The following is a 21,331-nucleotide window of genomic DNA, read 5'->3' as shown; positions in this document are numbered from 1 at the left end:
GGACCAGGAGATGACACTCGCCCACTTGAATGGCTGGCAAGAGGGTCCTTTAGTGCCCTGGGCTTCTTGGTTTTCCACTGTTCTCTATCTACTTACACGATGTCTGACTTTCATACAAGCTCTGTGTGTTAAAAGAAAATCCCGTGACCTTCTCTGTCTGCTTCCCTGGGCTGTTTATTTCCATTTTTTCCCACTTGCCTGCCTCAGCCTGGACCCCAGGTGATCCACTTTCCCCTCAGAAGCAACTGGGTTTCCCCAAAGTAAACTTCAGCCTGGTTTTGGTTTTATGGGTTTTTTTCCAAATACATCTGTTTTCACACCAGTTTTATGACAGTCCTAGACTGTCACCATGACATTTCATTCTTCCTTACTTCCAGTCCTAGGGATGGTTTTAGCTCCAAGGCCATTGTCCTGCTGTCAGAGAAGCTTTTGAGGTCTTGGAGCAGAGAAGACTTTTTTTTATGAGAGGAGATAGTGTAGGATCCTTTTCCTCTCAGGACTACTACAGAATTCTACTACCATGCACTGGGATGGGATCCAAAAAGCTCTGGATCATGAAAAGGTCTCTCCAGGAGTTTGCTGTCTCCCTCCTGCACAACAAAGTCCCTTCCCTTCTCAGGGCCTCTGTTTTCATGCATATAAAACCTTGAATACCATTGAAGGGATGCAGTGCCTGAATTCATCCATTTCCTTTGGAAGTGCTCTGGGATGCTCTTGAGGAAGGCAGAGCAGGGAACAGGGCAGGTCCCAAACAGAAGAAACAAAGAGTGATGCTGGTACCACAGAGCTGTGACCCAGCTTCATCTCCCCTTCCCAGGGAAGTCCTGCTCCATGATCTTTATCTGCCTCCCCTGAGCATCTCAGTGGTAGGAAAAGCCAGTTGAGGTGGCTGCTGGATTCTCCCTCAGTTTTGGGAGAGGCTTTGAGGCCGGAGGTTCTCTTAAGGGATGCTGGCTTTCCAAAGCTCTCCTGTGTTTGCAAGTGTGCAGTAAAACTACCTGTTGTACCAGTGAACAAGTTATGCTCTGATCCACCTGGGACTCCATGGCTTGGGGTCAGCCCTTGCTGGGGAGCTGCTGCTGCTCCTCCCCAAGTGCTTTGCTCTCCTGCACTTCCACTTCTCTCTGCAAATATCGGGCTTATTGAGCCATCTGCTGGCTCTGTCTGTCCCTGTGGCTGCAGGCAGTGTTACCTGCTGCGCTCACCGAGAGAGGCCAGCGTGGACAACACGACGGAAGAGAGAAGAAGAGCGAAGAAGAAGGGTTCCTGTGAAGATCGCCGCGCCATCCTGAAGAGCAGCGTCCGGGAGAAGATGATGAAGCTGAAAGAAGACCCCATGCTATTCTCCAGTGATGCTTTTTCCCTTGAGCCACTGGTAAGTGATAGCTGAGAGCCTCACTTTCTTCCTCTAACTCTAACTCTAACACTCTAACACTCTAACACTCTAACTCTCTAACACTCGAACTCTTCCTTTTCCCCTTCCCCTTCCTCCTCCTCTTCTGTTTATGCAAGCAAACCCCCACGTTCTCCCATGAACCAGAGCCCTGATTCTGAGGATTGGCATTGTGAGAGGTGATGAATGCCTGGTGTCTGCACAGTGCAAAATCCCTTCTCATCTTGGAGTAAACCCTAGAATAATCCCAACCCCTGCTTTCTTTCCAAACAGGTTCAACTAATATTTTTATTTCCAAGGAAGGGGATCATGTTCTCTTCTTGTCAAGTGCACCAGTGCACTGAGGCAGTTACATCCTGCAGCTGACAGCAGCATGATGTGACCAACAGCTTGTGTCAGAGCAGTGGGAATGTTGTGGAGAGTGGGAGCTGATGAGCTGAACATGAAGAGCTTCCAGTGGTGTATTGAGCTGGGTTTGGAGCGTTTCCTTGGGCTCCTTGTGTTGTTCACTCATCATTGATGCTCTAAATAAAGGCTTGCAGGACTGTGGTTGTAAAGAAGAAATGGGAAGTTTGAAGAGAAATGTTTTGCTGTCTCTTTCTGTTGCAGGAGGGAGAGATCGAGCCAAACAGTTCAGTCCAAATCAAGGTGACCTTTAAACCCCTAAAGGCCCGAGAGTATCGAAGTGTGGCCTACTGCAACATCTCAGGTACAGCTCCTTTCCCCTGCTTCTCTCACCCCCACTGAAGCCATGGTGCAAGCCTGAGCCCTCTGGGCTCCCCTGGAACTGCTGGGAAGAGTCCCTGGGCAGCAGGGCAGTGCTGGCACATCCCACTGCCCCTGCAGCTTCCAGGGAGTCTCCTGTGCAAGGCCAGGGTCAGAATCCTGGGTCTGGGTTACTGATCCCAGAACAACCCAGGCAGTGCAGGGAGAAGTTTTCATGGCACGGCTTTGCCAGCATTTCCTCAAAGGAAAATCAGAGTCAAAGAGCTGCAGAGCAGAACAGCTCTAGAGAACAAGCACCAAGCCCCTCTAGAGCACTGACCTCCAGGATGGGTCCATTTGCATGGCTCCATCATCAGGCAGCAGGAGCTGAGTTAGAAATGTGCTCCCTGAGCCTGGATCACCTCCCACTGCCCACACACCACCAGACCAGAGGTGGCTGAGCCCCACTGAGCCCAGGGTCTTTGTAGAGGGACCACCCTTGGCCAGCACCTGCTTCTCTCCCTGTGTGGGAATTGGCACCTTGCAGCTCTCAGTCTGTGCAGATAGAACACAATGCTGAGTGTCAGAAGTTGAGGATTTTGGCAACAAAGTCTTGTGCTACTGGGCCAGGTAGTTTGGCAATTGCTGCCCAGCAATTTGCCAGGTACAATTGCCAAACTCCTGATGAGCTTTGTGCCTTCACTGAATGGATTTGAAAGCTCCTCTAGGTGCATGGGAAGGAAACCATAGAATCATGGTATGTTAGGGATGGAATGGACCTTAAAGATCGTCCAGTCCCAAGACCCCTGCCCTGGGCAGGGACACCTCCCACTAGAGCAGGTAGCTCCAAGCCCCAAGCAGCCTGGCTTTGAACACTTTCAGGGCTGGAACCTCCACAACTCCCCTGGGGAGCCTGCTCCAGTGTCTCACCACCCTCACAGTAAAAAATTTCTTCCTAATAGCTCACCTAAATTTCCCTTCTTTCCATTGATACCCATTACTCCTTGGGCTGTCACTACAGGACACCAGAGATGTTTTAAACTCAGCAAACTGGTGGCTAAAATTGGAAACCAGCCCAAGGAATGGGTTAGAAATTGGAAGTCAGCCCCAAGGGATATCTCCTGAGGGAAGAGAAGGGTCCATATCTTCTCTTGCAGTACCAGGAGCTGGTTTTATCCAGCTCAGAGTCAGGGGCTAGCATTCAGGCAGGCTGGAAAATAGAGTGTAACAGTGGGAATTATTGTACTGAAATGAGCATCTCTCCCCAGGCCGTGGGAGCAGGCTGCCCCTGCACCTCAGAGGGGAAGGCCAAGGACCCGTGGTTGAATTCAGCCGTCAAATGCTGAAACTTGGGAACATTTCTGTCAACACCTCCCACGTCTATGAGGTGAGCAGCAGGGGTTGGGATGGATCCTGATGGCTCCTGAGGCAGCAGCAAGCCTGGTGGACCTGTGGAATTCCTGACAACATGGGCAGTTGTGGGCAGGGAATATTGGATGTACTGGTCAGATCTGGTGGGGTCAGAAAGGTGTGTCTGCTGTTCATGAAGCCCCAGTCCCTTGGCAATGCCAATTTTTGGCAGCTTTCCTTGGGGATCAGCTCAGAAGCTTCCTGAAAAACAACCCCTTGGCATATGAAACCCAGACTGGGTCAAAAAGCTGCACGTTCAGAGGCTTTTGTGGCGGCACCAGACACAAAGGCACCTTTGCATTGGACTGTTCAGAAGCAGCTGGAACAAACTGGCTGTGTTGAGCTTCAGTACCCTGCAAACAATTCTCAGTCGAGTGTCTCCTGCTTATTCCTGGGAGTCACAGGAAAGCCATCCAGCCTCCTGGCTCACTGCTGGCCCTTGCAAAGGGCTTGGGATTCTTTTCTTTGCTGACCCCTCCCTCACCACACTCCAGGCTTGGTGCATCTCTGACTCTAGAAAAAGAAAAGTGTTCCTGGGAATAAAGCTAAGGATCTTTCTACCTATTTGCCTCCCCCTCAAAATAGTGTCAAGTTTGCAAAAAAAAATAGAGAGCAACTGAAAGAGGGAGAAAATAAGGCACTGCATCATGCCAGACTCTTTCAAAAGCTTGCCTGTGGAAAAGAAAAACACACTGGGTTTTTTTACGAAAAGATGGTGCTGTCTCTATATTTGATGGTGATGCCTCGTTATCCATGTGTTGTTCTCATGATTTGGGAAAAGGTGAATGAGTAGATGGTCCTGTTGGAGCTGTGCTGAGTGGGGCAGTGGCAGCTCTCTGCTGATTGACTACGCAGCTGCCCCACGTTGCTCTCAGGGCCAGCTCTGAATGAGCTTGGTGATGCTGGCCAGAGCTGGACTGCTCTGTGTCCATGGGATAAGCCCAGGGTGACTCTGGTTATGTGCAGTTACTGCTGCTTTGCATGAAAACCCAAAGGCAGAACTTGTCCTGTTGTATTTTTTGACTTCTGCCTTTCAGCAGCACAAAGCATCTTCTGACTTTTCTGTCTGGGAATTGCATCATTAGAAAATAACTGACAAGAAGGGAAGATTCCGCATGAATTTCCATTTTGCTTTCTTGCTGCTGCAGGTGAAACTGATGAACCGAGGAGCTATAGATGCTCCCTTCACCTATATCCCTTCAGCCACAAACGTGGGCTGCTGCTTCAAGTTTGCACCCGAGGAGGGCGTCATTGCAGCAGGTGGGATCCGGACGATTCACATCTCCTTCAATGCCACCGTCCTGGGGAGCTTTGAGGAACAATTCCAGTTCCGTGTGGCTGCATCTCCTACGCCTGTGACCCTGACAGTCTGGTAAGGACTCTGGGAGCTTGCTGGGCACATCTGTAGCTGTCTCTGGCACATCCCCCACCTCCCTCATTTTGGGGTCGAGCAGAGGAAAGAGGAGTTTCCCGAGGTCTTAATCTCTGCTCTGATCCTGGCACTGCCCCAGTGTAGGGTGCCCGGGGGCTGGAATGACTCCTCCCTGCAGGGATCTCCCTCTGCCTTGGGCCATGGCAGGCAGTGGGATGGAGCAGCTTTGGGCAGTAGCTGCTCTGGGCTGTCCCAGCTGAACACCCAGCAAAGCTCCCAGGGCTTTGGAGATGGGGCAGCCTGGGTGATTCTGCACCAGCAGCAGTGTTTTTAAAAACTTGTGCTCATAATCCATCCCAAATGGGCAGCAGCAGCCTCACCTCACCTGTCATGGCCATGCTGTGGGGGACAAGCTGTGCTCCCAAGTCCTGTGCAGAGAGTGCTCCAGTCCCTCCTTTCCACAGCCAGGAAAGGGCTGGGAGACAGGGAACTGTGCAGCAGGAATGTGCCAAGGACATGGGCATCATCCCATGGGCTGGTGCCATTGCAAGAGATAATCCTGGCCCAGCAAAGGGAGAAGGGGTGATAATGGGGGAGGCAGAGCTCAGTCCTCAGTTCCACAGCAGCGTGAGGGCTTGTCCCTGCTAGCCTGAGCCATGTGCTGGTAGGATAACGTCGTGCAAGCAGGAAAGCTGATGCTGGCTGCTCTGGAGCTTTGGAGCTAGGCTGCTGCTGTTGGGAGGCACTGGATCAAGGCAGTAAAGAAATGAATGCAACCTGCACTTGATTATACCAGTGAGATAAGGGAGATGGATCAAAAAAGAATAAGAAAATTATGACTTAGCAAGAGGAAAGTGGTGAGTAGGTCTGCCCATAGTGGAGAAACAATTATGCTGGCTTTGTTTTTGGAGGAAAAGTGCTGCTCTTTTATTTTGGAAATCAAGAGGGAACCTTTCACCATCAATTGATTCTCCTCTGTCTCCCCCCAAACTGGTCCTGGGATATTTTGCATAAGCAGCTTTCTCCTTGGGCAAGGGCAGGTGTCACTTGTAGAGATGTGTAGAGCAGAGCCAGTGGCAGTCCTGGGAACACAAGAGAAGGCACAGTTCACTGGTCCTTGATTTTTAACCAAAAAGCAGAGTGGGCATTGATTGGTGTCAAGCACAAAATAAACTCGTGAGTGTTGTGCAGCTTCAAGTGCTGATTTCAGTGGATGTTGGTGACTTTTGGAGCCTGTCTGCTGGGTTCAAGGACAGGTGAGGTGGTGTGGTAGATTCAGGACACCCATGTTTGGTTGTTTAAGCCATTGCCCTTGGCTGTGCCGGCTGCTGCACTGGTGACAGGCTGGTCCTTTCCTCTAGGATTCATCTGTCCACTGTGCAGAACTGTTGCTGCTCTTTTCAGAGGATGCTTGGGGCTCCCCTGGCTTCATGTCTCTAAACTCTGTCTGTAATGATTGTGTGGGTCAAAATCTCCTGAGAAAGCTCCTCCTTGGGAACACCAGTTGGAGCTAAGAAGCAGCAAAGCAGGGAGCCCGTGGCTGGAAAGGCTGGTTACAGAAGTTTGTGGGGACTTTTATGTCCATCACATTCCAGATGGGGAAACTGAGGCAATGGAGCCATGTCTGGGTGTGTGTTCAGGGTCCTTCATGGCACCACCAGCACCTGGGGGCTTTTCCTGCCTGCCCTGTGCCCAAATCCCCACCAGTGGCTGTTGGCTGACGGCCACTTGGCTTCAGCTGCCTCCTGCCCACACGGACACTGTGCTGAGCACATGGTGCTGTGTTGATTGGAAACCCACGGTGCCCCTGGCACCAGGCTTTATGTCCCTGAGCCACGGCTGCCACAGGCTTTGTGAGTCCCTTTAACCGAGGCATTTCCTCCTGCTCTGTGCTCGTCATCGCAGGGGCTGTGTCACTGGACCTGCTTTACACTTCGACCTCCATGAGCTCCACTTCGGTGACATCTCCTTTGGTGAGTGTTCCCTGGGCTTGGGCACAGCGTGAGGGACCTGTGCATTCCAAAATGAACCACTTGAACATAAAAACATCCATCACTCGTGTTCTGCCACAGCAGCCTCTTCAGGCTGTGAACTCCAGGGCTGCTGGTGCCTCAGGTAGCATTTTGCCATTGTAAGATCAAACAGAACCAAGGAATAGAAGCTCTGGGCTGTGCCTAAAGTTGTTTTTTCCCCCATCTGTGTTCAAATGACTCTTGGTGAGCAGGCCTGGGAGAAGTCTCCTCCCCACAGAGCTGGCCAGCCAAGCCAGATGTGCACTGCAGAGCAGTGGTGGCTGGTGTCCGGGCTCTGCAGGACATCCCCACCATGTGTGGCTGTATCTCTGCCTTTCCAGCATGGAAAGCAAATCTCAGAGCTAAAGTGGGGTAAACCCTTGCAGGCAGCAATCACAGTGAGCAGCATGGGTGTGATGGCCCCCTTTGTTGGTGAGGTGGGACATGGTTCCTAATCACTGCTCTCGAAGCAAGGCTCAGGTTTGCCTCCAGCTGAATGTGCTCTGAGCTGTCACCTGCTCAGTCTGTTTGGGCCAAACCAAGAGATGCCTTAAGGATGCTGCAGAGAGAAACTGCATTAGGGTGCTTTGCATCACGTTCTAGCTCCTGATTCCATCCTCACTTTCTTTTGCTGTAGCTTCTTCTCAATGACAACTCACTGTTTATACACCTTGCAAACAGAGGGAGCGTTGGCAGACTTAACAGGGAATTTTACAGCTTGAATTTTCAGAGTAAATGCTCGGTCTGGGTGCACACTCATCAGGGAGAAATAACTGGTGCTGGTTTGGGGCAGGTGAAGGAGCTCTTCCCCATCAGAAAGAGACACTGCCAGTGTTCAGCAGGGCTAAGAGTGGGCATTTTCAAGTTTGAAGTTTGGAATCAGTGTCAAAGGGAACTGAGTGATGATTAATTCCTCATGTAGCTTCTCGGTGAGCTGTAGTTCAGATAGTAAAGAGCTAAACTCCAATCATCCTTTCATCCTACCAGGGTATTCACACCAGGAGTCATGACACAATTGGTGCCTAAATGGATATTTGTGTCCTTTTCCCAGGCTTTCCCCGCACCATGACCTGTCGTCTCACTAACACCTCCCCGGTGGCCGTGACATTCAAGCTCCGCATGTCGGACGATGGCACGCAGCCTGCTGTCAGTAGCTTGGATCAGATATGCAAGGACAGTGACCCATCCTGGAGGAAGGGAATTCATTTCTATGTGGAGCCAAGGGAGTTTACAATGAATCCCAGCCAAGGGACCATCCTCCCCCAGGGACACCAGGATATCGAGGTATGGGAAGAGTCCAGCCATACACGCTTCAGCACCAGGGCTAAAGCTTCACTGGAGTGTGGGAGGGCTTTAGCTCTGCTGCCAGCTTTGAGGATCATGTGAGTGAGAGATCTGCACTGGCCTGAGGCCTCTGTTAGCTGGGTTACTCAGGATGTTCCTGAAGCAGCACTGTTTTCTTCCCAAAATCATACGCTGGGATCACATACTATATGGTAAAGTACTGGAGCCATTCTTGTGTTTTTGAGGGCAGTTTCTTTGACTGCAAGTGGGCAGAGGAAGGATGAGGACAGAATGAGAGATGTCATTGTAGAAAGCAGTTTGCTTTTCTTCTTGGTCTCATGTCTCCTCTCCTGGGGAGCAGAATGATTTGTGTTCATTGCAGGGATCTCCAGTGGAGACAAAAAGCTCTGCAGCCATGAACTGCCCAGCACCTGCTGGGCCACATTTGCCCTCAGCTTCCTACTGTAAAGCTGAACTCATTCTGTCCAAGTCAGCAGATTTCATCTGCATTTGTGTCATTGTAGTCAGATGAAAAATTGGCCCCTTAATTTGAGTACAGTGGTGTGTAGAGCTTTAGCCTAATGTTTTCATTTAGCTGACCTATGCCCTAATAGCAAGGTGTGTTTAACAAACCTGGTATTGCCAGAAGGCTTTTGTTACTCTCAGAGACTGTGCTCTACACATGGATCAGCAGAATAATGAAATTAAAAAATCCTCCCTTTCCTTACCATGAAAGAAGAACTGGAGAATAGCACATGTGGGTAATGAGCTTTTATAAGGAAGAATTTAGTGCTCTTCTCTTCCACCAGGTGACCCTGTGCTCCAACACGGTGATGGAATACTACCGGAAAATGCTGGTGGACCTGGTGGGCCTGGAGGGTGTTGGCAAGGAAGTGGCATCACTGATCATCACAGCCAGGTACCTGCACTTCCCTGGCCTCTCCCAGCACACTGCCTTGCACAGGGTTTGCTGGCTGCAGCTCCCAAGGAGAAGTGTTGTTTCATGTTCTCATGTTGTGACCAGCTGGACATGAGAGCAGCAGTGCTTGGAAAGCAGCCTGTGGTGAAAAGCAGCCCTGCTCACAGCCCAGCACAGTCCTGGGCCTTTTTCTAGAGGCACCAGGAATGATATCATTTATTGGCCTGGTTTTTGGTGCTTGAGCTGGAACACATTTCCCAAGGGCCTGCTCTCCTTCTTCCTGCAAGAGATGGAGCTGTGCTGGGTTGAGACCCCCCTGCTTTGGTTTGGGACACACCAAGCAGCCTGCTGAGAGTCAGGGTCTGGTTCTGTTCATGAGGGCACGTGACAGTGGGGAAGTGGCTCACAGCCAGAGTGGTGAGGGCAAGATCTTACAAGGGGAAAAGAGCCCTTGATGTGGCAAGTCAGCTCTAGTTTTTCTCCTTTCCTCTGCTTCCCATTTTGAGCTTTAATGTTTTCAGACTTAAACCAAAAGTTGTTCTTGCTGCAGCAGAATTCCATCCTGCCAGTTTCATGACAAGAGGGATGCAGTTCCCTGGTGCTGCTCCCTCTCTCAGGCAGAGCCATGCAGTCAGTGCCTGGGCTGCAGTTTTGTCAAGCAAGTGCAAATGGGGACAGTCAGTGCATGGAGCTGTGGAGTGAAGGACCGAGGGAGCTGTAGGAACTGGGAGGGGGTGATCACCCACTCTGTAGGGCAGGTGGTGTCCCATGCCCTCCAAAGCTGGGGCAAACAGCTGAGTTTTCAGGCAGGGCAACAGCCCCGTGGGAGAGAAGGGAGTCATTTTCACTGAGACCCTGGAGTCGTGTGTTCCTTGAGCCTTAGTGAGCACTGATCCTTGTTGGGAATGCTCCCCCAGAGCTCATGGATCACAGACACTGTTACAGGAGTCCTTGCAAGCCTTCTTGGGTAAAGGAGAGGCTGAGGCAGCTGTGGGACAAAGAAAGTGCTCTGCCTGGGGCACTTGGCAGCCTCTGGGTGCTGCCTCTCAGGGTTTGCCCCTCCTTGACAAGACCTGTTTGAGTGGGAAGGCTTTGAAGGCAATTTATCACTGTAGGGCTGTTAAATGTCTGTTTGACAGTGACAAATGGGTTATCTATCTTTGGGGGTAAATGTTCTCTGTTCTCTCAGTATCTCTGATTCCCTTGGGGTCATCTCTTTGCCCAGATGTCTGGTTCCTGAGCTGCAAGTGTACCCCCAAATCATGCGCTGCAATCAGTGCCACCTGAAGGAGCCATACGAGAAGAAGTTCATCATCACCAATAAAACTGACCTTCCTGGCTGCTACGGGCTTATTCCCCAGGTTTGGCATTGCATCCACCTCCTCCTCTCAAATATTATTGAGGAGATTATTAGGGGAAAAAAGGGTTTGGATAAGACCTTGCTGTTTTCTGTTCAGTCTTATTCAGATCTGCTGAGAACAGGATCCTACCTGAATGTAAACTTTAGGAGGCAGTTTAACCTCCTGAGGAAACAGTTTATGTTCTAGTCTTCAGGGTGTTTTCTGGTGGGAGATCTTAGAGGGTTGTGAAAAGCTGCTGCACCCCCAGACACCAACAGCTGTGCAGGCAGCCTCCTTGCAGGACCCCCTGAGAATGCTAAGCCTGCAATTCTTGCATCTTATTTGGGCCTTTTACCTTTGTCCTGGGGATTTTGAAAAACGTGTGTAAGTTGCTGTGGCAGTGGATGTTAAGGAGTTTAAAGTTGAATTTGGAGGTCCCTCTGAAGCTGCATTTGATTCTGTCCCTTCCAGAAACGCAAGGAGGACTCTCCTGTGTTGTACTCCAGCCCCAAACCCTGTGGCATTGTCCAGCCTCACAGCACTGCAGAGATTCCGGTTACAATCGAGGTGCAAACATTGGGCGATCATCGCACCAATGTTCTGATCGGCGTGTTTGGGGATGAAAGAAACCCACTGGTGAGTGCAAGGGGAGATGTGTGCCTTTGTGCAACTCCTCCTGGCAGGGTGCAGAGTGTGCAGGGATTCTTCTGGGGCCAATCATTTGTATTTTGAAAGTTTCTCTTACTTTAATCCTTTTTAATTTGGAGGTGAATATGTAATTTCTTATTTTTTTTTTCCCCCAAAAGCCCAGCATTTCAGCTGGAGAGTGGTTAAATAATAAATAATGAATAACTTGAGTAGAATTGAGCTGTTTAAGCTTTTTTAGGTTTCCCTATTGTGGTTTGTTTTGGCTTTTTTAAAAATCTTTCTTTCCTGCTTCTTCCTGGAACAGAGAGCAGAACTCCTGAGCTCTGGAGAGCTGGCAGAAATCTATGGAACTCCAAAGAAGATAGACTTTGGCATGATCCCACCGCTACAGCCGAGCTCACAAACTCTTACCCTCTTCAACAAAGGTCTTGTCCCTGTAGACTTCAGGATAAAGATTGTAAGTACCTGTGGGGCTGTTTTCCAGGGAATTGACTGGTAAGTAGCAGCCATGGCTTTTTATGACTGGTTTTTATATGCAAGATTTCCATCTGGCCCATATGGTGTGAGAGGTGGCAGGATACTCCAATATTCCATCTGAGCGAGGCAAGAGGAACCTGGCTCTGGAGTGGTTTTAGCTGGGGCCCTCGGTGAAATCAGGTGCAGAGATGTTGGAGCAGAAACGAGTCTGGATTGTGCTGACAGGTCCTCCCTTAACTTTATGGAAGGTCTTTAGATGTGTGTGTCACATTTTTGGAGCTCTGAGATCAAGAGAAACCTGTGGTCCTTTGCTCCCCAGAGAGCCTGGATTTCCCTATGGTTTCCCTGTTCCAGCTCCATTTGCTTTGTGCCAAACTGCTGTTTGTAGTGGAGAGCAGGGTGTGAGCTCTGTCCTCAGGCTGCAATTGTCACACCTCCTGTGGCTCAAGCCAGTTGGGCTGTGCACACCAAGATGTGTGGGGGTTGTGCACCCCCCCAGCCTGGGATCTTTGTGCTGTTGAAGAGCATCTTTGGGGAGCAGCTGCAGAGAAAGGCTGTTTTAATATGTGGAGCTTGCACAGGGCAGAAGGAGCTGGGGCTGCTCCCCTGGCAGGGAGAGCAGGGCTGGCACAGCCAGGAAGGGCTTGTAGGCTGGGGCTGGGGCTGGCTGGGTTGTCTGCTGGAGGGGGAGATCTGCAAGGGGCTTGAGGTTGGTTTTTCTTCATGCTGGATGTGTTGAACTTGTGGAGCTGCTTCAAACCTGATACTATGGCCTTGTTTTTGTTTGTGGATAAAGCATCAGGCCATGTGGGAGAGTCCAGCCACAGCCTCCTGGGCCAAGGAGGAGGGCTGTGAATTTGAACTTGCTGCTTTTCCAGCTGTTTGGGGGATAAATGCAACCTTCAAGTGAGGGGTTTTTCCAGGGCAGCTTTCTCTAACTCCACAATGAAATTCTGCTTTCAGCCTTTGCAGGGAGCAGTGCACCTTGGCTGGGTGGGCCTGGCATGTAAATGATGGGTTTCACATGCTCGTAGCAGGGCTGGGCCTGCAGAGCTGTGTCTGTACAGCTGTGCTGGTGCAAGACCTTTCCTCCCTCCTCTGAGCAGCTTCCAGCTCTCTTGCCCAATCCATGCAGTCCATGAGAAAGCAGATGACAAGAGTTCTTGGGAAGAGTGGGCCATGTGCACAGAGCACACATCATCCAGTTTCCTTTCTGCTTCTTGCTTTTCTGCTCTGCTATAACCATTTTGAGGTGGCTTTTCCAAAGCAGAGGGCACTGGGGCACCTCTCTACAGCTGATGGTCAGTGGGAAGTGAGGGCTTCAGTCCTTCAGGGGATCTTGAGAAGCACTGATGGCCCCTTGGGCAAGAACAGTTTGGTGTTGGGGTTGCAACTGGTATTGCAGTGATATTCTTCAGGATCTCAGCAGTGTCCTCCAGCTGTGTGGTTTCTGGAGTGGGATTTGAGCAGTCCTGGCTTCCTCTGGCCTTGAGCCTTTGTGAGAAGGCAGGAGAGAGAGAAAGCAGCTTTCCTTGGCACACACTCCAGAGCAAGAGTGGGGAAGGAACACTCTCCTGAGGATAAACATCCCTTGGGTTGGGCAGAACTGGGTTCATTAGGTGAGTCTGTTAAAGGAGAGGAAAATACAGGTTGGATGAGCTCTGCTGTTGCCTGAGACTGTAGCTCAAATTTAGGGAAACGAAGCCTTTATGATTTTTATCCTCCCCTCTTTAGTCTGTCCTTTTCTTATATCCCACAAGAGATGAAGGTGTATGGTTTCCATCCTAAATGCATCTTCTGCTTGTCTTACAGGCTGAAAAACCCCAGTGCTTTGTTCTTGAAACAGAAGAAGGAGTGATCCCCGCTAGGGGTGAGGTTCCTGTGACTGTCACAGCCATCCTGGATGACACTGGGCATTTTGCTGACTCCATCCAGCTCTTCATCGGGAACAGCTTTTGCTTCAGCTTCTTACTGAGGGCTATGGGCACTGGCACCACAATTGTTACAGACAAACCACTGGCCCCAGAGCTCAACTTGGGATACCAATTCAGGTAGGAGATCTCCCCACTCCCACCTCTCCTCCTGTCTCAACAAGGAGCAGTTTTGCTGTAGTCCTTCAGGCCAAATCTTCTTCAGTGTTCCAATCCCTGAGTCCTTCCCTGAAGGCAGAGATTCCTTCAGAAACATGTGGTGGCCAGTTGAGAGTTGTTAGATACCCTCAAAAGCCACTGAAAGGGAAACCAGTTGCTAAATGGCCACTGAATTGTCTTTAGTTGTAATACATTTATGTCCTCACTTGATCAAGCAGTGGTGTCACAGCTGGCCCAGAACAAAAGGTTCCCAAAAGGGCGCCCGGGTGAGGCGGTCCCTCCGTGGGGCTGAGGGACCAAGGGAAGATGGCCTCACACCCTTCCCTTCTGAAATGGCACTTCCCAGGCAAGCAGGGCCTGGGAACAGAGAGACAGGAGGGTACCAACCCGCCCAGGAAGGCAGGAGCCCACGGAGCAGTTCCAGGGCCAGATGGAAACTGCTGGTTTGTGTGGGGCCCGCACTGCCCCTGCCGCTTCCTCCTGCTGTTCCTGGGCCCTGCTGCTGCCCTGCTGTGCCCAGGGCCTCGATGGCTTTTTTGCTGCCAGCAGAGTTTGCAAAGTTCACTTCAAAACAGTTTCTAATTGTTCTACAAACGGTAGAACTTCTAAAAGTTCTACAAATGGCTATCAGTGCAAAACCAAAGCTGCTGCCAAGGAGAGAGGCCCTGCTGCCCTGGTTTCCTCTCCTGGAGCAGGCAGATGATTTTTACCAGCTTGCTGGGATCATGCAGAATCTGCCTCTGAGCTGCCTTTTAGAAATGCCTGCAATCATACCCCACACACAAGGTCCTCAAGGGCAGCATCTCAAATCACTGACAGTGTCGGGCATAGAATAATGCAAAATACAGTAACAGGACAAATCAGCCCAGAACAAACATTTTGGAGGAAAACACCAGGTCCTGTTAGTCTCGCCTTGAAAATGCTACATTAGCATTATAAGCAGATTTCTCTTTGCAATAATGACATCAGAAGGGCAGCTGATCAGACAGTTTCTGGTCCACATTAAGAGCTGGAAATGAAGACAGTCTCCAAGTGATTAACACCTCAGATTGCTCATTGGGAGCAATCTGATGAGCAGGGAAACAGCTGCTCCCACACCATTTTCCATCCTGGCTTCTCTTCTAGCCACCTTCCCAGTACTCATCAGTTCCAAGTAACAAACAGGGGCCACCATTTCCATCGGCTCTTCTGGAGCGTGGAATGCTGGAGGCCACCCAAGAAGAAGGGCCAGAGCGTCTCAGCCCTCAGCAGCCCCAAGGCCGAAGATGATTTGGAGCCCCCCGGTCGTACAAGCGCCGTGTTCGGGCTGGAGCCAGGCTCATGGGAGCTGCAGCCAGGCGAGTCTGTGGACATGGTGCTGCGAGGCTTCTCCCACACCCCACAGGTGAGGTCCCCACCAAGGGCTGAGCCTGGGGAGCCCTCAGATCCCCTCCCCTGGCCTTGTTCCACAGTGCCTTGACATTTGCCTGGGGAAATGAGCAAGGGCCTTCAAGAAACTGGTTTAAGACCGCACGTTTCTGTGGCAGCACCAGTTGCTTTCCTTGCTGGCCACCAGCAGACCAGCTAAGGCTTTATTGGGATTCCACAGCTACCAAAACCCAGTGCTGATCCCAAAGCAGGGCTGGAAGGAAATAATGCTCTTTTGGGGCAAACAGTGTTGCATGCTGAGTTAGCAAAGAAGGCCAGAGAAAGAAGTTACACTTAGACTAGGAGCACAAAAAGAAAGTGAATTAAACAAGTGCCAAGTGGTTTCTCTGGGGTAAGCACAGATAAAACAAAAGCCATGTGAAGGGAGGGAAGTTCTCACAAGTGCCTTCTGTGGGCATTGGGGTGCAGTGTTAGAGACAACTGAGTGCAGAATAAATCAGCTGCATCACGGCAAGAAAAGGAGGCAGTGCCCACTGTAACTGTGTGGCAGGAATAGGGCCTGTGGTGGGTGCTGAGCCAATGCAGGGCATTTGCTGGTGCCCTGCCACCATCCACTGCTGACAAGTGACTCTTGCATGCAGGAGGTGCGGGATTACATGAAGTGTGAAGCTGTGGTTGGCACAAGTGTGGTGACAAAGAAGATAATAGAGACGATCATTAGCTGCAAGTTCATAGATCCCTCTATAGAAGTATCAGCCAGAAAACTCTCTTTCCGGGTGGAGAAGGTAAGTCTCTGGATTGCATCCTGGCATTTAGCAGCGTGGCTGAGGGGGGTGTGTCCTTGTGTTAAAGCCCCTCTTTGCTCTTCCTGAGGCACTTGGTAAAGTGAGTGAAGATGCTTTTAGAGATGAGACTGGTATTTAACTCCCCCAAAGTAAAACTGCAGTTACAGCTGCACTGCAGTGGGGATCATGGCCACTTTCAGAGAAATGCCAGTTTCTCTGCTCACTCTAAAGAAACATCTCCTGGAAAAGTAGAAACAAATAGAAAGGATCAATAGAATGTATGCACTTGTGGGGCTGAAAGATGTGAGATGCAAGAGAAGCAGGAGGAGGTCTCTGGCTACTTGAGGCTGTTTTTCCTTGTTTCCATAGAAACCCAGTGATGTCCTAACTCTGCAGTACCAGCCTTTGGCTTTAAAAAACACCTGCTCCCTGCCGCTCCACCTCGTGCTGGACGTGGAGCAGCCGTTTCTGGTCTGTGATGAGGAGCAGCAGCCCCTCCCAGATGGCCAGGTGAGCAGCCCTGGACTCCTCCAGTGGGGTTGGAAGAGGAGGGATGTGCTGGTGCCTTTCTCTTGGGAGGGCCTTGAGTCAACAAGTTTATTGTGTAGCATCAGCAGTGGGCTGGCCTGGGCTGCATCAGCAGAGCTGCTGAAGGAATCAAAATATTACCTGAATTGAGAAGTTCCATCCTGGCTTTAAGGCACAAGGAGGAGGGAGCAGGCAATTTGGCCAGGGCAAGCCATGCAGTAAAGGTGTCTCCTGGAAAGCATCCCAGCTCTCCAGCAGCCAGCCCCTTGTATTGCTGCTGAGCACAGAAACGTGAGCCTGAGGGAATCCTGGACTGGACTGTGGTGCCTGCAGTCAGACCCTTGCTATAAAGAAGTGAACAATGAACTGAGAAGCCCATGCTGGGGCCACACTTGGAGCATTCACTGTTTCATGCTGTCAGACCTTGGCATGTCATTAATTACTGTTCATCTCCTTGCAGCCTGTGACAGTGGGTGTAGAGGAGACCTGCCATGTCTACATCGCATTTGACCCAGCTTACAAACTGGAGCTTAATAGCTGGCAAGAAAAGAAGATTCTGAAGATAGACATGGTTAGGGACCATCCTAATGTGGAGCATATCGAGCTTTGGGGAGAAGTCCACTTCCCCAATCTCCAAATCCAGCCCAGCAGCCTGGAGTTTGGCTGCATCGTGGCTGGCACGGAAGCAGTGCGCTCTCTGAGGATGAGCAACTGCAGCCCCCTTCCTGTGGAGTACCACTGGTCATTCCAGGCAGACAGCCAGGTGCACAAGTTCAGGTATGTGCACCTTTGCCCTCTCCTCTTCTTCCTGGTGTCCTGTTTGTGCTTTGCAAAGAACAGAGCTGTTTGTCTAGGATCTGACAGACTGCTCTGACTTCTCCTTGTGCAAATAACACTGACCAGCTGTGGTCAGGCTGGATGCTCAGGGAATAGGTTTTCCACCAATTTGGTGCTGTGTACCCCCATAGTGGTTTCCCTTGGGATGGAAAGCTGGGGCCAAAGCTGCTTTCTCAGAGCTCTGTGGCCTGAGGCAATGTCCACCTTGATGAGGGGCTCCTAATCCCAGCTCCCACAGTGCTGCTGGAGGCCCTTTTGGGGGTGCCCTTTTGGCCCCTCTGCTTTGGGATGGGTCCTCTCTGCAGGAGCTGCTCTCTGCTCCTTGCCTTCCTCATTAGAAACACAAGCAGAGTTACCCTGAGCACCTGCTTCAATCTAAAGTGGGGAATGTGACCTGAGTCACCTGGGAGTGTTGGAAAATGCCAACCACCCCAGCCTGCACTGTCAGGGAAACATTCCTGATAAATACCTGGTAGAGCTGCAGAGTTTCTGGCACTGGGCATTGGCAGGGCTGTGCTGGCTCATCACTGGCTGGGTCTGCCCTTGGTGCCTCAAATCTCACTTTTTGCTCTCCTCCTTCTGTGTCTTTTCCTCTCCCACTGTGCTTTTTGCATCCTCACAAGGTGTTAATCCCTGTCCTCTGTAGTTCCTCAATGCAAGCAGTTGCAGCTGCCTGCACCACTGCTACCTCAGTGTCATCCCTGGGCTGGTTTAGAACAGACCTGCTCCAGCCTGGATTGGGAAGGGCTGGATCAAACCATTCCTGAGTTCAACGCCCCAGCACCCAGCCAGGGGCTGCATCCTGACCAGGAGCTCCTCATGCAGGTGTCCCTCCCTCCCACTGCAGCTCCCTGCTCACAGTTATGTTATTTTCCAGGTATGAACTTTGCCCACCTCAATTCAGACCCCCACCACCAAAGCTGAAGAGTTCCTGTTTGAATTGCTCAGCATCTCAATGGAGCCACCGCAGTATTAAAAATGTGGAGGAGCCAGACACAGCCCTGAAAGAACCACAGGATCTTGGCCAATCTTCAAGAGCAGAGGTAGATTTTCTTGTACACCGAGTGCTGTGTTGTCTCCCCAGCTTGCCACCACCAAGTCATGCTCATGCTGACCTCCCTTTTTGCTGCCCTGCTGTTTTGTGCCTTGAGAGTGGGCTGGGCAGCGGGGCCTGTGGATGGACATGGGCTGTGTGGGAGGGAGGAGCAGGAGAGTTTTCCTTGGAGAAGCCTGCTCAGATCCTACAGATCTAAGCTCAGCACAGATCTGTGTTGAGTGTGGGATTGTTTTGCCTTGTTTTCTTCACAATGTAAGATGAGGCTTTCATGTGCATCATGATGATAAGACCTCCAGCTTCCTTCCCAGAGCAAGCTGTGATGAGTCCTGATCTCCATGTACCCTCTTCCCAACCCTGCCAGAGCACCTGTTTCCAGGTCTCTGCTTTCACCTGAGGGCTGGTATTGCAGTGGTGGGCCTGAAGCTGTCTTATAAAATGAGACTTTGCAAAGTGTCTCTCTCTTCCTCTCAGCATAGAAAATGGCTTGTTTTTCAGCTGCCAACATATATTCGTGGAAGGCATTACATCCCAGTGGGGCTGGCAGGATTCAGTCACTCCGTGGATGTACCATGGACTCCCCTCAAAGTGGAGAAGGTAAGAGGGAATCTGTCTCCCTTCCACATTTTCAGTGTGGCAAGCAGGGCTGTAGCTCCCAGCCCCACTGGTGGCCCTCAGCATTGCCCACAGAGGGGCCTGGCATCCCTCCAGACCCATCACAAAGTGCTGCTGAAGCAACTGGTTATTGGAGAGGCCGTGCAGGACATGTTGTAGGGAGGCCCAAGGACGCTGTGCAGCACCTGTGGAGGGCATTGCTCCCCCTGGACATCATCAGCTGGTCCGTAGGAAAGTTTTGCAGGAGCTTTTGCTGTAGCACCTTGAAAAAGCAGCATATAAATCAGAGAGAGAGAGGGGAAAAGCCTCAGGAGTCAGATGAGCTGGGCTGGGGTCCTTCCCTGAGCTCCAAGAGCTCTCACTCTGAGTGTCCCGCTTTTCTAAAAGCAGTCATAAATGCTTTTTAAAGGCAAGTTGTGCATCAGAGAGAATTTCTACTGCCAGGAGACATCCCAGTTCACTTTAATGTAGTGTATTAATGCATTGATCCGTGAGTATGGGAGAAGATTTTCCTCACGGTCCCTCCACTGGTCAGTGGCATGGATACAGGATGAGATCAGGATGATTCTGGCTGTGTTGTTTGAGGAATAGATCCCTCTGGCTACAGCTGCACTTTGCTCCAAGGTGCTCTTCTGCATCCATTTCCATGCTCAGCACCTCAATCTCTGCTGTTCTCCGTGCAGGCTTTCAGTATCCTGCCGCTGTCGGGTGTGCTGCAGCCGGGAGAGAGACAGCAGGTCTCCTTCACCTTCACTGGCCACCTCAACACCATGGCCCATGTCACAGCGCTGTGCCACGTGGAGGGAGGCCCCACCTACGAGGTGAAGCTGAGCGGGGAGGCCTCACGTGTCAGCTACTCCCTGAGCGCCCGGGAGATCAACTGCGGCTCCCAGGTACCACACGGCTCCCCTGGCACAGCTCCTCGCCTTGCTGCCTTCCTGCCCCCCTCGCTCCAGGGCTCCCTTCCCAGCCCCTTTGTTGTCTCTGGGGCTTGGAAGTTCAACCTTTGAGGGACACATCTGGCATCCAAGCTTTCAAATGGCCGTCTCCAACCCTCTCCAAAATGCTGGGAATACCTCTTGTTCAGGGGACTTCACACTGCCTCCTGAGGCACCCCAGGGGGATGCTCTGGACGTCCCTCTGCTGATCCACTCCTAAAGCCTGACCTCCAAGGAGATGCTCTTGTCTAACGCTCTTCTTAATCCATGCAATAATCAAGGGAAGATCTTGGGCTTCCAGTCACTATAGTTGGAGAGACTGTCCCAGAATGATCCCCACTTCACTCTTTTTCAGTTGAAAGCCCACAGCTATTTCCAGCTGCTGGCCCTGTCTGTGTTGCTCCGTGTGACTCCCTTGTTGCCTGTATGCTGCTTGCCAATACTTGCATGCAGGTGCCTTTTCTTTTGGAGTGCCTCAGTGCTGTCTCTGTTTCTCCTGGCTGTTGGTGACCCCTCAGAGGGCCTGTGTTTCCACAGTGAAATGTGTTCATTTATTTAACCACTGGCCCTCCCATGGTTGTTGCCACACCTCTGGGTGCTGCCAGAGCTCCCTGGTCCTGTGCAGGTGCCCTGTGCCTGGGGGTTCCCCGGGTTCCCAAGTGCCCCTATCTCCTGTCTGGTCCCTGCTCCCATCATGGGTCTTCTTTCAACCCCAGGAGAGAGGAAGGAGATTCCCAGCAGCAGGCCTGGGTCTGTAACTTCCCGCTCTCTGCCTTCTCTGCAGATGTTTAACGAAGTTCATCACAGCACGGTCATCCTGGCGAACACCAGCAAGATTAAATTCCACTGGGTGCTAGAACCCAGCACTGCAGACCAAGACCTGCCTGGTGTGTTTCTGGTCAAGCCCACCACTGTAAGTAGCACAAGTGACTGACCCCAGCCCTGTCAGGTGGCCCAGGAGAGTGTTAAAGGGACAAAAGAGGGGAGGGGGAAAAGGGAGAAAAATGTCCGAGGGGAAAACCCCAACCTCAGCCACGAGATAGAGAGGGCTGTAAGCAATTTCTTCTGGGGGCAGAGAAAGTCAAACAAGTGCTATTGAAAGTCAATAAAGCAAAAGGAACAGTGGTGGGTGCTTGGCTTGGGTGCTTAGCCACATCCAGAGGCACACCAGTCAACACAACTACATCCATTATAGACCCTGGGTATTGCAACAGCCTAATACAAATTCACAAATGGTTACACATATTCAAATATTTTAACATAGTTCCTCCTCCATCCTGCCTTTTTGGAGCATGTACAGTTGCCCTAGTCCTGGTCATTTGGTACTTTTTGACAAATTAAACAGGTTTCCATTAACTTCATTGGTTAAATGTTAATATTACAGCAACTCTTCCCCAACACTGGTATCACCACAAAACATTTGCCTTAAAAAAATTCTAAACTTTAGCAAAAATTCTTTGACAGAAGCCAACATTATAAAACACACAGTATTTACTCTAACAATTGCAAAAGCCAACACTATAATGTATTTATCACAAAGGTGATGTGGTCTGATG

At 50.9% G+C, this 21,331-nt stretch overlaps 1 protein-coding gene across 1 annotated transcript in view; it reads left to right on the top strand.

Annotated features, from left to right (window-relative positions):
* The window catches only part of LOC131582752 (hydrocephalus-inducing protein-like), a 57,086-nt gene that overhangs the window by 12,343 nt on the left and 23,412 nt on the right, over positions 1–21,331 (top strand). The window contains exons 9-26 of the mRNA XM_058846221.1: positions 1,183–1,375; positions 2,003–2,102; positions 3,367–3,485; positions 4,657–4,880; positions 6,786–6,853; positions 7,944–8,176; positions 8,986–9,095; positions 10,321–10,456; positions 10,907–11,071; positions 11,388–11,540; positions 13,373–13,611; positions 14,776–15,034; positions 15,660–15,803; positions 16,173–16,313; positions 16,792–17,108; positions 18,744–18,819; positions 19,521–19,730; positions 20,560–20,688. Coding sequence (XP_058702204.1) covers positions 1,183–1,375; positions 2,003–2,102; positions 3,367–3,485; positions 4,657–4,880; positions 6,786–6,853; positions 7,944–8,176; positions 8,986–9,095; positions 10,321–10,456; positions 10,907–11,071; positions 11,388–11,540; positions 13,373–13,611; positions 14,776–15,034; positions 15,660–15,803; positions 16,173–16,313; positions 16,792–17,108; positions 18,744–18,819; positions 19,521–19,730; positions 20,560–20,688 — 3,016 coding nt within the window. The remainder of the gene's footprint in view (positions 1–1,182; positions 1,376–2,002; positions 2,103–3,366; positions 3,486–4,656; positions 4,881–6,785; positions 6,854–7,943; positions 8,177–8,985; positions 9,096–10,320; positions 10,457–10,906; positions 11,072–11,387; positions 11,541–13,372; positions 13,612–14,775; positions 15,035–15,659; positions 15,804–16,172; positions 16,314–16,791; positions 17,109–18,743; positions 18,820–19,520; positions 19,731–20,559; positions 20,689–21,331) is intronic.

This window comes from Poecile atricapillus, chromosome 10, assembly GCF_030490865.1.
Source record: "Poecile atricapillus isolate bPoeAtr1 chromosome 10, bPoeAtr1.hap1, whole genome shotgun sequence".
Lineage (NCBI taxonomy): Eukaryota > Metazoa > Chordata > Aves > Passeriformes > Paridae > Poecile > Poecile atricapillus.
Note: the sequence above shows the minus strand (reverse complement) of the source record. Positions and strands in the feature narration are given on the sequence as shown.